This window comes from Typopeltis vanoorti, chromosome 12, assembly GCF_054136105.1.
Source record: "Typopeltis vanoorti isolate ZY-2024b chromosome 12, IOZ_Tvanoo_1.0, whole genome shotgun sequence".
Classification (NCBI taxonomy): Eukaryota; Metazoa; Arthropoda; class Arachnida; order Uropygi; family Thelyphonidae; genus Typopeltis; species Typopeltis vanoorti.
In genome coordinates, this window is record NC_143560.1 from 96,119,969 (window position 1) to 96,139,395 (window position 19,427).

A 19,427-nucleotide genomic window follows, 5' to 3' on the forward strand; every position below is an offset into this window, starting at 1 on the left:
GCAATGTTTTTTGCTGGAGCTGTATGTAATAGATCTACATGGCGGCATTAGAAAAGGTGTTTATTAAATTTTGTGTGTATGAGAAAGGCTTGCAAGCTCTGCACGTAAACACCTAGAAGTCAGTCAGAAAGGTTCAAACAACTTTCCGATATCAGCAACTTACAATCAAAAGAAGGCACAGAAGAGAACAAAGAGCAGGCCGAAACTTGAAACTTAAGATGAAAGAATCATACCGAATTCTTCGGGGATTACAAACTTTGTGCGAGGTCTCAGAGAAGGCATAATAAAAGTGGGCAGAGCCAAGCATATAGGGCTTCCCTGATCCAGAAGTCACTGGACAGAGGGCTTCCTGCTTCCAGTCTTAAGAGAAGGCTTCGAGTTGCCGAAAGAAGATGTTCCAATCGCTGGAGAAAAGCTTCCAGGCTAGAGAGGAATCCCGGTTGACATTGGCGACAATTCGAGTTAGTCGAGGCAGCAGAAAAAGGAGGCAGTCGTTCAGGCAATTTTGACGAGCCCAAGCAGAGGAGAAAAGGTGAGACATACCCGAAGCACCTTCGTTCGGAAGTTTTTCTTTTCGCTGTGAGAGAATAACTTTTTGCCAGAGCTGTATATGAGTACCACAGGGCACAGTTCACAGTCTGCTATTTTCCCGATGAGATATTTCTGAAGTCAGATTCCCTGAAGGAAGCTCAAGATCTGAGATGAGAGAATTGCCTTAGAACTTTTTGTGCAAGACCTTTGACTGAATGTGCGATAGAGCTTTTGTAAATTATATATCTTTGTACAATTCCTCTTATAATGTGTTTTAGTTGGACAATTAAGATTTAGATTAACAGTAACAAGAAGTGTCATTAAGAGAATCTATTGGCATATTTGAAGTTGATATACAGTTTGTAAAAGTAACTTAATAGAGAGTTAGCTAACCTCTTTGCAAGTATACTAGAAGGTTAATTAGTGGAAATTGTAAACAGAGTAAATAAGTTTTTGAGTTAAAGAAAGTTTGATCATTTTGAAACATGTTCCAGAGACAACAGAGGTTTTTTTTTTTGTGTGCTACTGCTATTTGTATTAATTAGTTGGGTAAGAGAAGTTTCTATATCACACAAATAGAGCATTTGAATTTCAAGTTTATTATTATTTATAAATTAAATTGATTTTTCAGTTCATTTTTTTGTGCATCAAGATTCTAGTCATTATAGAGTAAAATGTCGAGTAAAAAAGTGGATGTTAGCAAGCATAGCAAGTTATCGTTACTATTTATTGCCTCTACGTTTTAACTGAAGCTGGAATTATTATGCTTATTACTGCAACTTAAAAAAAAATCAAAGCTGGAGTTGAATAAATCTTGTAATAAATGAATGTTGTAATTCCATAAATATGATGATTTTTGCTATCTGAACTTTACAGTTCATGAAGTTCCAATTTTTACCTTGATGCAAGCTTAATTTGATTGCATTTAAATTCTTTTTTTTTTTAAAAAAAAAAATTTTATCCTTTTACTAAATTATTACCATACCTTTTAATATTTTTTCGGTATTCAGAATTTTTGTAGCAACTATGATGCTTGTCAAACAAAATCAACGTTCTCAAAAGCAATAATCAATACTGCAATTGAAATCTTTCACAGAAAGATTTTAATTACATACTGTATTTCTTTAAATTAATTATAATTCAATTACACGAATATTTAAAAGTGTAAATAATATATATATATTTAGAATTACATTAAAAGATTTTAAACTATTTAGAAAATTTAATATTAAATATAAAGTATCGTAGAAGTTGCATAATTATTTATAATCCATCGATATCAGTTAGTCATTTATTTATTATTATTCTTACTACCCAAGACCTCACGGAGTCAAAGATTCATCTGGGAGAGTAAGTCATTTATATAAAATGACTTACAAGGTTGCTAGTTTAATATTACCAAGATTTTTTTAATATTAATATTTATTGTATACACGTGAAATTCGTTTATATTTTTGGGAAAAGACACAATATATAAATTGTGCACCAAAAAGGGTCAAATATCATAGAACAGTAAAGGAAATTCCAAAAAACGGCAATTAAACTGATAGTTTAGTTACCGTTATTTGGCTAGCACTTGTAAAGCAGTATATTGTATACAAGTGTATATACCTAATTATATGGTTAAAGTAGTTGTCGTAGGCGGTAAGAATATATTATTCAATTAATTATTATTCTTATTTTACTGTTACTCGTTTATTTTAACAAAACCAAGATACTACTGTTTCTATTTTTTGTATTTTTTAAGCTTTTAACCTAATTGTTTATTTTATTTATATGTTTATTTTGGATTAATAAATATTTATTTTGCTTTTGATAGATTAATACACATAATGATGCCAAGAAAATTTGAATCCAGAGCTAGTAAAAGAAAACGACTTAGAGAAAATGAAAAACAGCTAAATAGTCAAAAGGGGCAATTTTGTCTTTCTTGCGTTCTGAAAATGAAGAATTTCGTAGAACTGAAGTTGTACTTCACAGTTCTCGGAATGAAAATGAAACACTGGTATCATTATCAGGAGGAGATGAAAGTAAAAATGAAGAACATCAAAATGACGTGGAAAACATAGAAGGAGAGAAAGAAGTAAACGAAACAAATCAAGAGGATTCTGAAGAAAATTTTCAATAGGAGTCTGTACTTACCAGCAAGGAAGCTATCTCTTATTCTACCGATATAGCAGTGTGGCCACTAACTATTAATGAACAGTTTATCGAGCATATTTTAATAATCGAAAATTTAAAAAAAAGGATACACAGAACATATCTCAGAAATGTAAATGTATCATATTTTTACTGTAAAAAGGCGAATGGAACAAAGGAGAAATGAGAGTGTCTAATTTTTTCAGAAACCAGCAAAGCAATTTACTGCTTTGTTTGTAAATTGTTTTCTAAGTCAAATAATAGCTTAATGAAGGGTTTTAATGACTGGGAAAATATAACACGAACCTTATGTGATCACGAGCATTCTACTGAGCATATACGAGCGATGTGCACATATTGCAAAAGAAAATCAAGTTCTGTAAGTAGTCGAATTGATCAAATAAATACAATCTGAAGAAAATAATTGGAGAGAGGTTTTAAAAAGAATAATAGCTACCATTAAGTTACTGAGTAAACTAGGGCTAGCATTTAGAGGAAATACAAATAATATTTTTTCTGATTCGTGCGGAAATTATTTATCGTGTTTACATTATTTAAGTGAATTTGATGATTTTTTAAAACATCACATGAAAATGTATGCCAACTGTGGGTCTGGCAGATCAAATTATCTTTCTTATCATAAGTTGATGAATTAATAGCTAAAAAAACAAGAGAAATATTAATATCAGAAATTAAGGAAGCTGTTTATTTTGCAATAATACTCGATTCAATGCCAGACATTGCCCATAATGACCAACTAGCTATGATGATATTTAGGTATGTTGCTGCAAATTCTGACATTAGAGAAACATTTATTGGGTTCACCAGAATTACACAACATAATTCCTTATATTTGGTAAAGGTAGTATTAAAAAAATTAGAAGAATTATCTTTGGATATAAAAATGTGCAGAGGGCAAAACTATGATAATGCTGCCAATATGAAAGGTATCTATACAGGTTTACAAGCTAGGCTGAAAAAAACGTGCTCCCTCTGCACATTATATACCGTGCTCCAGTCATTCCTTAAATTTAATTGGCAACTATGCCGGGAATCTTGTCCAGAAGCAGTGCAATGCTTTTGTTTTATTCAAAATGTAGATAATTACTTTTCATCTACAACAAGAAGATGGGGTATACTCCTTAAACATTTAGAAAAAAATCTTTTAACGTTAAAAGACAAAGTGAAACGAGGTGCTCTGCAAGAGCTGACACTATATTGGCTTTGAAACGTGGATATAAACAAATGAAAGAAGCATTACTTGAACTATCCATTTTTCCTCATGAAAAACCTATTTCTAAATTAGAGAGCTCATCATTGGCTGAACATTTTAACAAACCAGAAACAGCAATTTTAACAGTTATGAGGGACAAAATTTTACAACGAATAAATGCTACTAGTAAATCTCTACAAGATCCTGATATGGATTTGTTTTTAGCTAATAATTTGTTACACTCTTTAGTTGGTTTTATTTTAGATATAAGAAATAGTTTTGCTGCTGTAAATGAAGAAGCGAATTTATTAACAGATGAGACAAAATTTAAAGATGAATAGGAAAGAGTTAAAAAACGAAAAAAAATAAATGAGTGATGAAGTTTCACAATCTAACAATCACTAAGGTAGTTTCTGATCTCTGGAATGTCGAGTATGAGGAAAGATTGAGAAGATGTAATTTGCAGAGTCTGGTGGACAGGAGGAAGAGGGGGAGATATGATAGAGACCTACAAGTTGGTAAGGGGTTGTTATAGGATTAATAGTGGAGAAGTCTACAGAGAATAGTGGGAGATCAGGGGAGAACCAGAGGTCATCCCTGGAAACTGTATAAAGAGGGTGTGAGTAGGGGAGTGAGAGCAGGTTTTTTTCGTGCAGAGTTGTGAATGATTGGAATGCCTTGACAGAGAGTGTGGTGTCTGCAAGGAGTATGAGTGTGTTTACGACAAAGTATAATGATATGTGTGTGTGTGTGATAAAAGGACCTCCCAGATGAGTCTTTGACTCCATGAGGTCTTGGGGTAATAATAATAATAATAATAATAATAATAATTATATTACATGGGAAAGAAAATTTCGCTGTGAACACTTTTAATGTCATTTGCGATAAGTAATTTTGGAAATTAATGAAAGAACAAAAAGCTATTTCGACATATTAGATATGTTTGACATTTTTTTGAAGGAATATATAGATCAAGACAAGTACAAGACTAGTATTGATAAAATTTTACAAACTTATGAAGCTGATATTGATCCAGAAAAATTTACTGATGAAGTTAAGCAATTTTTAATAATGATAAAGGAAGAAAATTCTTCAATTAAAAATATGTACAAATTTATAAACGATGGGTTAAGGTCTACTTTTCCGAATGTAGAAACAATTTTAAAAATATTTTTGATGATGCCCATTTCAAATGCAAGTGCTGAATGCTCATTTTCAGTGTTGAAACAAATAAAAAATTATTTAAGAAGCAACTTGCACCAAAATAAAACAAGTGACCTGTCGTTATTATGCATCGAATCAGATGTAATAGACTCAATCAATTATAATGACATTATAGATATATTTGCTAAAACCAAAGCCAGAAAAAAAACTTTTAGTTATTAATTTTAATGAAGTTCAATTTAAATTTGAACTGATTTATTTTTATGCTTTCTTTAAAAATGCAAATATATGTATACCAATGTTGTATTGTGTTATTAAAATGAGTTATTATGGAAATGTTGACTTTTATTTTCAATAAACTAAAAAATTGCTTATTTTTGAGTGCCTCATAATGATGTTGCGCCTCGGGCCTCCAGAAGTATAAATGCAGCTCTGTTCTCTCATAAGCATCCATGTGATGCTTATGACAGATGCAAGTAGTTTGTTTTATACAGCTGTCTGAAGCAAAAGTGTTGTCTCTATCCCTTGAAATGGGTAAAATTGAGTATCATGCAGTTATAAAATGCTTTGTAAAAGGTTTAGCACCAAAAGAAATTCATTCAAAATTCATAAAAGTTTATGGGCACTCTTCTCCTTTGTTTTCAACCATTAAAAAATGGGCTGTCGAGTTTAAATATGGCCGTACCAGCCTTGAATATGATCCACATGAAGGATGTCCAAAAAGTGTAACAACACCAAAATTCATTAATCAAGTGCACGATATGGTATTGGATGACTGGAGAGTCCAATGCGTGAAATTGCTGAGACTTATAGCATTTCAAAAGAGCGTGTAAGACATATTTTGCATGAAAAAGCTTTGCGCATGATGGGTACCGTGCTTGTTCACAGCAGATCAAAAACGCACTCACGTGAAAATCTCTGAACAGTGCTTGGAGCATTTTAACAAGAATAAGCCTGATTTTGTGCATTCATTTATTAACATGGATGAGACTTGCATTCACCATTACACACCAGAATCCAAACAGTGGACAGAAGTCTGTTGTTCAGTGCCAAAGTCGGTTCCATCAGCAGGAAATGTCATGCCATCAGTGTTTTGGAATGCTTGTTTATTAATTATCTTGAAAAGAGTAAAACAATAACCGGGGAATATTATTCTGATCTTTTAACCAGACGAGACGAAAATATTCATGAGAAAAGACCCGGTTTGCAGAAGAAAAAAAATCATATTTCATCAGGACAATGAACCAACCAAAGGTGTTTTGGCAATGGGAAAATTAAGGGATCTGCACTATGAACTGTTGGAACATCCACCCTATTCCCCAGATTTGGCTCCCTCTGACTTCTATCTCTTCCCAAAACTAAAACTCTTCCTTGCTGGTCAGCGTTTTTCTTCGAATTAAGAGGTGATTGCAGCTGTAGAGGATATTTTGCAGATCTTACTTGAGAACCACTACAGGGATGGGATAATGGCACTGGAGCATCGCTAGAATAAATGTATTAGTCTTAAGGGAGATTATGTTGAATAATAAAAATAATTTTGAAATTATAAATTAGTTTTTTTTCATTGTTAGGCTGAGAACTTTTGAGACCCCCCCCCCTGTATGTTGACCTCCATCTGCCTGAATTCTTACATCAGGTTCTGTTGCAATAAAAATTCAATTGGATATGATGTATTCTTGCAAAGTGATCACTTAGCAAACTCAATTATATCTTTTGTTTCCATGACTTTCCTAACATCGGTACTGATTAAAGTTATCCATTATAATCCTTCATCTTATTCACTCCATAGCAAAAGAACCCTTTCAAATTTCCTTTGGCCTACTGAGCTAACTTTTTCTCATAATCTGATTTAGTTCTCCTAATGTCAGCAGTGTATGAGAAATGGTGAGAGGTTGTTTGAGGGAAATAGTACTGGACTGCATACTGAGTATGAAGAGATTAAACTAACTGGTGTTAAATGGATGGGTAGCATCATAAAGCAGGAACTGCAAAAAAGAAAACTTCTGGAGGGAATATACAGGAAAAGAATACCCATGAGCAGTACAAAGCACAAGCAAGAAGGGTCACTAATATTACCATATTAGCATATACTTGTACCATATTAGAGTCGCTTAGTGATCCTTCTTGCCTGTGCTTTGTACTACTCATGGGTATAATCTTTCCAGCGTGATGAAGCTTGTCTTCTCCATAGAAGCAGTTTTAAATAAGAATACCTTTTCAAAGAAAGCACCTCCATAGCACAAATGGAAGAATGACGGTATGTTGCGCCCTTCGCTTAGAAAAGGTCTAAGTTCAATTCTCGTCATGACGGAAGGAATCCTAATATGGACATTCTCAATTGAAGGTGAGTTAGCCAATCTCATACGATGGAAGCAGGGTTTTTTCTCTTGGAAACTCAGGTTTTTCATCCTGCATACAGACAAAACCTTCAAAACACACGCAATTTACAGAAAAAAAAATACTAGCTGTGGTGGTGGTTGTGGGCAGTAGATGGCGTTGATGTAGGTGATTGGTATTAGAGGTTCTGTGTAGTGGTGGAGACAGAGAGTTGCACAGTAGGTGTCCTCCCATGTTGAGTCTTCAAACATCTTCACTACACTTCATGGTAGTGAAGATGTTGTGTTGAGTCTTCGAACTCCTTGGAGGTGTCACGAATAATAATAATAAATTTGTGAAGCCCTTTTACATCGGCCAAATCTGAATTGGAATGATTGTCTCTCTATCCCAAATGTTTGGGATAGAGAGACAATCGTTCTCATTTTATGTAACCATCAAAAAAATAGTTTTTAGTAATATTATTTATTAATATTAATTTCTAGCAGAGGCAACAGTTTTTAATTAGTAAACTACAAACTGTTGTATGTACCTTGTGTTCCTGTTTCTACACACTGATGATGTACTGTTATTTTCAGTATGAAATATCTGTACAGATATTTCATTGAAATGAAAGTACAGATATTTCATAGAGTATAAATAACAAATAAGAAAGTATAAATAACAAATAATCGTGTAATTTGTTGTTTACCCTCCAGAAGTTTTCTTTTTTGAGTTCTTGTTTTTTGATGCTAACCATCCATTTAACACCAGTTAGTTTAACCTCTTCATACTAGGACAAGAAAAATCCAAGAGAAATTTTGTTGTTGCTTAGTGAATTTGGATGGTAAGAAATTGCCAGATGCAGTAGAAATAGCTGAGTTAAGTGCTCAATTTAGCTATTACTGAAATACTACTGAATTAAAAGCAGACCCATTATCTCTCTGGATATGAGAGGGAACTGGATGAAAACAATATAGGTAGCTAGTTATAGCTATTGCAAGAGCTGGCATGAGTGCTGAAAAAAAATGTGCAGGAGAGTTAGTATCATTCCTGACCTGATTATTCAACTTGAGTCTTAGCTTTAACATATACATGATTCCTAATGAGTGGAGGAATAGCAAAATAATTCCATTATACAAGGGTAGAGTTAGGACTGATACATAGTCCAGTCCAGTCGGTATCTCCAGTACTTTCTAACATTTGCCAAAATTAAATTGTCATCTTCAGGAGATTAATACACTTGTATCAAAATGTGAATGCAAAGTACACTTCAGTAACTGAGAATAAGCAGGAGAAATACAGGGAAGCCTATAGTCCTAAAATTATGCCATCTATTAGCTTTGGTTATGTGTCCTTGGCTGTTGGGCTGACTGTCTATAAATGAGTTTCCCATATGAAATATTTTGCTTTAGCAAGTTGCTCATGTTTTAAAGAGAGTGACAACAGAACTGGAAGAAGGAAATGTATATACCATTCTACCTATAGATTTCCCAATCATTTGATGGGATTGCATGTATGAGTTTGTGTAACAAACTCAAAGGGATGAGTATGGAAAATGGGCTTCTGACATGGATAGGAAACTGGATGATTGACAAGTATCTCCGAGTTTAAGAGAAGGTTGCCAGTGGATTACCACAGGGAATTTCCTGTACCCAGGAAATTGTTATTTTATTTGTACATTAATGATATTGAGGATGGTCTCTAGCCATACCTGAATATCACCTTCGAAGGTAATATTCAGTTATGCTGATGATGCTAATTATGATAGTTGTTTGAAAAGTTTGGTAAATTACCAATAGACGACACAATTCGTTCATTCATACCAGTGTCAGCACATATCTTTTTCATAATCCCTGTCAAAATTTTAGCCATGTGCAACACGTAGTTTTTGTTGGGCAAACATTTAAAATGACCATGTTTGCATTTTCCATAAAAATAGAGAAAAACGAGTTTTGTACAGTGATAAAACACTTTTATTTGAAGAAGTGAAAAGGCTATGCAGATCAAAGCTGAGTTAGATGCAATTCATGGGGACACTGCATCAGCATTAGAGACTATTTATTTTTGGATAAATGAGTTAAAACATGGTCATAAGTCCATCGAAGATGAAACGCACTCCAGACGCCTGGTTGAAGTCACTATGAAGGAAATGATTTTGTCAATCATTTCCATGGCATTGTTATAGAAGACCGCTGAGTGAGATTGTAGGAAGCTCAACTGAATGGGTGTATCCTGCACAAAAAATTGCACATGAAAAGCTGTGTGCACGATGGGTGCCACAATTGTTGACTGTCGATCAAAAGCGCATGTGAAAAGACATTTCAACGCGGTGTTTAATTGTAATTTGCAAGATTTTTTGCATCGATTCATGACTGTGGATTAAACTTGGATCCACCACTACACACCTGACTGAAAGAGCACCGGAAAAAACGATTTGTCAGCTGGAAAGGTGATGGTCACTGTTTTTTTGGCATTCCCAATGAATTATCATAATAGACTATTTGGAAAAGGGTAAGACAATAACGGCCAAGACTGGCACACAAAAAAGACAATGCACCATCCCACACATCGACCATGACAATGACAAAAGTGCACAAATTGGTTCCACATCCACTGTATTCTCCAGACTTGGCCCCGTGTGACTTCTTGTTCCCAAACTTAAAAATCTGGCTCGGTGGGAAAACATTTTCTTTGAACGAGGATGTCCTCAAGACTCAATGACTATTTTGCACAATTTGACAAATCCTACTTTTTAGATGGGATGAAAAAATTGGAAACTAGCTAGACCAAATGTGTAGACCTCGATGGAGACTATGTTGAGAAATAAAGGTGATTTTTTCCAAAAAAAAATGTGTGTAACTTATTTTTTTACCAAACTTTTCGAACAACCCTCATAGGAACAAGTGATAAAGGATATATCTGATACAGAATCTCAGGGCTGAACTTTAACACTATTCTATGGGTAGATAAGGAGTGTCAATTTAATGTTTCTAAGTGCAAGGTTATGGTCATGATGCATTTTGAACTGACGGCATTAGATCCAAGCAGATTATTATATTATGGAATTTTGAAGCAAGTGGTTAATGAAGCTAGAAAGTCAGAAGTTATGGACAGAGAATTACATCTTGGGGACAATACTGCTAAGGTGGTTTAAGGCATTGCATGAATTGAGCATATGAGGACAAATTGAGGGAATATGGTTTACAGAGTTTGAGGAATAGATGCAGAGGAGATATGATAGAAATAGTAGATACATACATACATGAGATTTTGCAATTTAATTTGTGATACCAAGGTTGAAGGAATGTGTAAGTCATATTTCCATATACAAGCAGCCAAAAGGTGCCTCACCTTATTACTAAAATACTCTGCATTACAGATAGACATTGAAGGTTTTTTCCACTTGGTTATATTATAAATTAAAGATACCAAGAAATTATATTCTTGGTTTATTATTTTTTATATTTTTTTCAATCTTGATATCAATTTCTGGATCTGGCTCCCACTGAGGTTGAAATCAGTCTGGGTAATGACCCTTCCCATAATGTATAGCATCATACACGTCCATAAGAATATGTGCTTTGCATTATGGGATACTAAGGCAATGATGTGAAGTCAATAGCTCCTATATAAAAACTGTATATATACGAGTTGCCCAGTCATGAAGTTATTTCACACATAAACTTTCTTTGCTTACACTTGGATAAAGGATTAAACCAAGAATATGATTTCTTGGCATCTTTAATTTGTATTATAATCAAGTGGAAAAACTTTCAACATCAAGGATCTCATCTGGCTTCTATTTCCAAATCTTACTTTGCAAAGGGATGATAAGATACTTAAAGCAAAAATCAATCAGCAAAGGTTCATGCTGATATGAGATATTACTCTTTTATAAAATTAATTCTTATTTTCTTACATAATAGATTCTGTCTGCAGAATCATCACTCTCCAGGAGTTAGGAATTAAAGAGTTCACTGACCATTTAACCTGTAAATGATATATGGATAATCAGTGGCACACCCAGAGGGGGGGGGGGCAAGGGCGCCGGGCACCCCCCCAAAGAAAAGGAAAAAACACTAGAAAAATTTCCTAAAATCTTTTCCTAATTAAAATTCATTTTTTTTTATTTATGTTGTGTGCTACTTATTAATTAGCGATCACTGCAAATGCTCAGTTATAGGTCGTATGCGATGTGTAGTGTGTATTCGCAAAACGTCTACTCAACTCGCCCCCCCCCCCAAAGGTTAAATCCTGAGTGCTCGGCCCCCTCCAAGATTAAATCCTGAGTGCGCCACTGTGGATAATTGATGAAAGTGAATTTCAGGCAGTTACTTTTAGAATATTCTCACCTTGGCATTCACATCAAATTAACTAGACAGTACATCTCCTCATGGCTGCAATAGGTATGTTTAACCTGAGAATATTTCTTGATATGATAGTTTTGAAAGCAGTAAATGTGCTGGATAACATCACATGAAGTCATAGATGAATTACATTTCATTATGCTTCCATAGTTCTACAATACATTTTTATAAGTTGCACTGCATTAAGACTGATGGCTCTCAAAATCCTTAGAACTAAAAACCCTAAATCCTCCACTGTTATAATATTCTTGTTTTGTTATACATTTTTTCAGATATAACTTCCAATTATATTACTAGTCAGTTTTAGAACAGAACAGAAAAACAATTAAGGAATTCACTTTTAGTTTACAGATTTCCTCTTTCTTCACTTGTATATGTAAGAATCACATATATTGGCAATGCTGGTCATCGTATTTCACTCAAACCTTACCAAATTTCAGTGAGCATGTGATATGCCAACTAACACCCTGACATATTTAGTATCATCTAAGACTGTTGATGAAAGTGGATTTCAAGCAGTTCCTTTCAGAATGTTTTCACCTTGGCATTTGCAACAAACTAACTGGACAATACATCTTTTGGTTGCTGCAATAGCCATATTTGCTCTTGGTATGACCTTCAAGAGAATTGTCAATGCTTCTGACAAAATCGTTTAATCTCAATCCCTCACCTGTGGAAAGGTTCCAAGGAAGTAGAAAGAGGGTTAGTTCCATCACATAAAGGTGGCTCCAATACAGAAGTAGAAAATTACAGACCAATTAATATCTCAGGAGTAGTGGTTAAAGTATCTGAAGAGTTGGTTAAAGTAAAATCCAGCAATGGGTGGACAGGAATACAATACTCTAGGTGGATAGCATGGCTTTGTAAAAGATAGGTTCTACTTGAGTAATTTACATTTTATAATAGAGTGACAGTAGAATTAGATAAGGAAAATGGCTACCATGATATACTGCTAGACTTTGCAAAGGCATTTGACAGAGTAGTGCATGAAAAACTATTACGAAACTCGGAGCAAATGGGAATGGATATGAAACTGGTGGCATGGATAGGAAGGGGCTGACAGACGTCAGAGAATAGTATATGATGGAGAAGAAACCAAGAGAATGTGAGTGACTAGTGGGGGTCACTATTCACAATCACACTAATCACATTTTTTTTGCTTAGAGAATGGTGAATGAGTAGAATGGACTGCCAGAAGTAGTTGTGAGTGCCCTGACAGTGAATGAGTTTAAGGGGAAGCAAGATGGGCATTGTATGTATAAAAAAGATAGTATGTGGGGTCTCCCATGATAAGCATTCTGACACCATGGAGATACCAGTATAATAATGTTCATTCAAGTATCAAAAACTAATAAGCTGATTCTGTGTGCAGTGCTGGTGGATCTAAGAAATGTTATGGTAACTTCAACATTAGTTTGCAGGCTTATTTCAATGATTATATACATAATTCAAACTCTTAACTTACCTTTTCCAGTGATCTATCGTCTTGGTGGTCTTTGTTCTTAGGATCATTTTCATCTCTTTTGGCAGGGGCTATGATGTGGCAATCTCGATTAATCGCCTCATTTTTACGATTCTCTTCATTATTCCCTTCACTCCTCAGATTTTGATTTGCTGCATTCAGAAATTAAATTATTTCATTTAAAGTGTGACTAGACTCAAGCCATCAGCACCAATGCAAAATTAGCATTTGTTCAATACCATACTATTTTGCATAATTGCTTTATTAAAAATGTACTTACAATGGTTCTCTCTTCATCATTATCTTTTCAAGTATTAGATTATTTTTATTTAGATTTATGGTACTGCTAACACCTTTACTATTAGTGAGGATAGAATAACGCTTCTTTGACCCTTAACATTTCTTTCCTGTTTTCTGAAATGCTAAGAATCATAATGATTATTTGTCACAACAGTGACATAACATTCATCCTTCAACAGATAAAACCGTGGTTTAAATCCTATCTAGATATGAGAAAACTGTATGGGCATATGGGCTTTTCAGATGAAAATGAATTAGCAGGTCTTATGTAGAGATTGAAAAGCTTATTCACCGAAACTTCTTCAGTTTTCACCTTCACAAAGAACTGGTGGAAAAACACATGACTGATGGACAGAAAAGACATGTATTATTATTATTATGTGACACTTCCAGGGAGTCCAAGGACTCATCGAGGGAGGACACCTACTCTATAATAAATTTAGTTTAATCCTTTATCCAAGTGTGAGCAAACAAAGTTTGCACCTGAAAGTATCTTCAGGACTGGGTTAAGGTGGTACAACACCAGGGCAACTCGTTGCAAAGGTGGAGCAAGGTACCAACACTCCTATCTCAGTATCTCCTATAATGTAATGCAAAACACATCTCCTTGCGGATATGTCTAATGTTATGCATTAAGGGAAGGGCCACTACCCAGACTAGTTTTGACCTTTATTGAGGTCTCTTCAGTGGGAGCCAGGCCCAAGTGGAGATATCAGGCAGAAGCATTAGCAGGTCATCTCTACCTATAGGAATTGCCAATTGGTGTGCCACCCTTTTTTTATAATTTACTCTGGATTTAGAGAAAGATGTTGAAAGTTTATACTCTAACCAAGTGAAAAATAAACTTTCAACATCTTTCTCTAAATCCAGAGTAAATTATAAAAAAAGGGTGGCACACCAATTGGCAATTCCTATAGGTAGAGATGACCTGCTAATGCTTCTGCCTGATATCTCCACTTGGGCCTGGCTCCCACTGAAGAGACCTCAATAAAGGTTGAAACTAGTCTGGGTAGTGGCCCTCCCCTTAATGCATAACATTAGACATATCCGCAAGGAGATGTGTTTTGCATTATAGGAGATACTGAGATAGGAGTGTTGGTATCTTGCTCCACCTTTGCAACGAGTTGCCTGGTGTTGTACCACCTTAACCCAGTCCTGAAGATACTTTTAGGCGCAAACTTTGTTTGCTCACACTTGGATAAAGGATTAAACTAAATTTATTATACTCTAACCAAGTGAAAAATAAACTTTCGACACCTACTCTACTCGTGCATCTCTCAGTCTTCACCATTCAATCCACCAACAACAACCCACCGCAACTACACCAATGCCATCTACTGTCCACCACCCCTAGTATTTCCACAGACAATCACAAACATCCATGCCCATGGAAGGATTCGAACCTGCAGCCTTTTAGCTGGAGAGCGGATATGCTGACCACTAGGCCAATCAGGCTGGCATGTAGCTTGTGGTGCAAATTGTCTCAGCCTTAATTTTAACCCAAATCAAATCCATTTTCTATTTAAATCCATTTTCACTAAAAGAACATCACACAAAATTTTCACACTATCAAAAATAATAATTTGTTGAATATTTTCATTTTTCTTTTTTTTTTGTTATGAAAATTAGCTTAGTCCAAGCATAAAATAAGGAATTGAACAAAATTAGAACTATTGCTGCATACCAACTTAAATTATCTTAACTCAACTGGCAGATATGCTATCCTATATACTATTTAAATTGTACATGTTTTTGGTCATAAAATGTTACAAAATATAAGACTTATTATTAAATTGACCATATATTTAAAACGTACTTCTGTTTGTACAAATTGCCAACCGGTTTCGCTAGAAACTGACTAGCTTTCTCAAGGCTTGCACAGTACAAAAATGGTAAATGCAAAAAGGTTTAGGAATACAAAGAACCGTTAGTACCTGTTAGGTAGCTAAGGTAACACGTTCGCGTGACATATCTACTTAGCATCATGAACACGCGTTACATGTACATGCATAATATGATTATTCGCGTACTGTAGCTCTGTTGAACTGAGGGAATTAATTAGATTTTTCCAAGTATCATTCAGTATGGCCCCCTGATTTCTGTTTAGGTTGCTACCCGTACTTAGTACAACTGCTGCTTCTTTAAATACTCGATGTCTGTAATCCTCGTCTACGTAGGGCATCGAGCTGTTATTCCAGTCTATAGTGTGGTTCGAAGTTGAAAAGTGATGAACAAAGATGTTCAAGCATTGCCTACAATCAAATTTTTTCAAAGTTAACAAGTATACAAACAATTAGAAGGCCTAGCCATGGGCAGCCCTCTGTCGCCACCATGTGCAGACCTTTTCATTGAGAAATTTGAAGATGAAATCTTCATTAACATTAATCCTAAACCTTCTATATGGTGGAGATATGTGGATGATATCTTCATCATATGGAAGGACAACTTAGAAAACCGACATATGTTTGTTAATAGAATCAATGCACTCCACAATAAAATAAAATTTACTCTAGAAGTAGAAAATAACGAACAGCTACACTTCTTGGACTTACTAGTAAAAAGACAAGGTAACAGCATCAAACTGTCAATTTACAAAAAACCAAACGGACACTGGATGATATCTACATTACTCTTCAAACCATCATAGGTCACAGAAACATAGCATCATCCGCATGTTGAGAAATCGAGCTAGAAAATTTATCTCTGATGAGAAAGAAGTTCAAATACAAAGATAACCAACAAGAAAGAACAGTCTCCCAGCAAATTTCAACAGCAATCATCCCCTTTATAGGTTTAACTTCCACAAAAATTGCGAGATTGTTAAAGACCCATAACATCAGGGTTGTATTTAAACCAACAAATAGCATAAGACAGTTTCTAAGATCTCCGAAAGACAGTGTTCCATTTTATAAATATCCAGGTGTGTATAATATTCCTTGCACGTGCGGTCTTTCCTACATTGGACAGACTTCGAGAAGCCTGGAAATAAGACAGAAAGAACATGTCGGCGATGTTAATCACAACAGAACGATCACCTCCGGATTGGCACATCACTTTTCAACTTTGAACCACACTATAGACTGGAATAACAGCTCCATGCCCTATGTAGACGAGGATTACAGACATCGACTATTTAAAGAAGCAGCAGTTGTACTAAGTACGGGTAGCTACCTAAACAGAAATCAGGGGGCCATACTGAACGATACTTGAAAAAATCTAATTAATTCCCTCAGTTCAACAGAGCTACAGTACGCGAATAATCATATTACGCGTTTACATGTAACGCGTGTTCATGATGCTGAGTAGATATGTCGCGTGAACGTGTTACCTTAGCTACCTAACAGTACTAATGGTTCTTTGTATTCTTAAACCTTTTTGCATTTACCATTTTTGTACTGTGCAAGCCTTGAGAAAGCTAGTCAGTTTCTAGCGAAACCGGTTGGCAATTTGTACGAACAGAAGTACGTTTTAAATATATGGTCAATTTAATAATAAGTCATATTTTATCCTATATACTGTTATTAGTATTATTAATAATAATAATAATAATATTATTATTATTACTACTACCACACACCTCTAAAGGGAGTCAAAAGGAGGTTCACCTTAATGCCATATCTTAAATTCATTCACAGTCTGCACACTCAGCACTCTGGCAAGCCAATCACCTACCACTCTCCAGAAAAGAAACCTATTTCTTATATTCTAACTAAACACATTTTTATGTAATTTCTAGTGTTTCTTGACTTCTCATTTTTATTCATTACATCTTTTTAAAAATCCTATCAATATCTATCTAATAAGCTACTAATAACTTCTATACCTTGATCATATCAACCTTTCTTCTCCTATTTATTACAATGTGCAATTATTCTTGTCCAATCAATCCTCATAGCATACAGGAAGTTACCTTGCACTTTATAAAAATACTTCATTTCTTATGAAATATTTCATTTTGAGATTATAGCGAAAATTAAAATTTCCAACTTGAAATTGTGGTGAAATATTTTGTTTTGAGAAAATAAATAATTAAAGGAACTAATAAGATTATTAGTCCAATAATCTTATTCCAAGATTATTGGACTAATAATTAATATGCACCTCCATAGCACAATTGGAAGAACGACAGTATGTTGCAATCTTCGATTGGAAAAGGCCTAAGTTCGATTCTTGTCATGATGAGAAGAATCTTTATATGGATTTTTTTCAACTGAAAGGTGAGTTAGTTATTATTATTATTATTATTATTATTATTATTATTATTATTATTCAGGCCTCCATGGAGTCAAAAGACTTCGTGGGAGGTCCTTCCTAAGAAACACAAAGTCAATCATATCACTCCTATAACTCATTGAACGTTCTCGCTCTCACTACTCCATCAGGCAATGCATTCCATGGTTCAACCACCCTCTTTGTAAAGAAACCACTCCTCAACCTCTTGCTCACAGTTTCCTTTCGTAACTTAGTTGATCTCACATGGAAGTAGCAGAGTTTTTTCCTCCCAGAAACTCAGGTTTTTCTTCTGGCATACAGGCAAATCAGCCATTAGAACATAATGCAATTTACAGACAAAAAATACTAGTGGTGGTGGGCAGTAGATGGCATTGGTGTAGATGATGATAGTGGCAGTTTGGTATAGCTGGTGGATTAAGTGGTGGAGGTGGAGAGTTGCAGTGTAGGTGCTCTCCCTCGATGAGTCTTTGGACTCCTTGGAGGTACCATGAAATAATAATAATAAATAATAATATTAATCTAACTAATGTTCACCATGGGCAGAAATAAAGGCAGAGACAGAAAGGGAAAGAGATCTTAGGGTAATAGTTGATAAAAATTTGAAGTTTATGGGATGTATTATGAAGATAGTGAAGTTAACCCAAAAGATTTCTGCAATTCTAACAAGGATTTTGACCATAGTGATTCCATTGTATAAAGCCCAATCAGACCACACCAGGATTACTATGGTCAGATTTGGTCACCAGGATTTAAAGAGGATAACTTAACCTTGCAGAGAGTACTGAGGTGAATAACAAAACTAATATCAGGACCTTACAATGCTACTTGAGACTGAGGGCATGTCAGACATTTATATAGTAGAATAAGGGAAGGAATGCAGACAAGGGGACCAACCCTGGAAGTTACAAAAGAGGTGTAAGAAGTTGAAAAGAGGCTTTTATTCATGGAGGCATTTGTTTAAGATGAGTCTTAAACCTGATGAGTCTCCATGAAAGTCCTGAATCACTATAGTATATCCAGTTGTTAGGCAACATGGCTTTGAATGAATTAAACTTAGTTTAATAATAACCCAAGTCTAATTCAAAGGCATTTTGCCTGATGGCTGGATATACTATAGTGATTGCTGATCAAATTAGACAATCTTAAATAATCAAACCCTCAGTCAAACAGCCAAATCTCCCAGTCCCTGAGTGAATTCACATGTCATCTGATGCCTAGCACTATGTTCTGATTACTGTTTCTGCTATCCTGATCAGTGCCGTAATGAGGGCATGGCAAAAGAGGCGCCCGCCACGGGTGCAACTAGGTTTGGGGCGTAAAACATAAAAAATAAATATAAATAAATAGATATAAAAGTCTGCCATTTTATATTGTATTTTTAAATTTCAACAATACACTGCTTTAGACACAAATTCTGCAACACACTGCAACTCATTTTGATGGGGGTAATAGTAAGTATTTAACATATTGCATTTAGTAAAATTTAACTTGTTACATTTAAATTTTTCAACATTTTTGTCATTTTTGCATTGGGTTAGGGGGTGCAAGTTCTAAATGTATACCACGGGTGAGAAGGTTAAATAAGGTAGGTGTGAGATGGATGAATAAAGAGATTAAGCATGCAATACAGAAAAAAAAGGCATTGTGGAGACAGCATAAGAGAAGTGGAAGTAACCAATTTCATGAGGTCTACAAAGACCAG

The 19,427-nt window shown here is 34.8% G+C and overlaps 1 protein-coding gene across 1 annotated transcript in view; it reads right to left on the reverse strand.

Moving 5' to 3' along the window:
- LOC150101028 (uncharacterized) overlaps nt 1–19,427 on the reverse strand; it is a 159,174-nt gene that overhangs the window by 68,468 nt on the left and 71,279 nt on the right. The window contains exon 2 of the mRNA XM_090402151.1: nt 13,196–13,344. Within this exon, the coding sequence (XP_090258277.1) occupies nt 13,196–13,344 (149 nt within the window). The remainder of the gene's footprint in view (nt 1–13,195; nt 13,345–19,427) is intronic.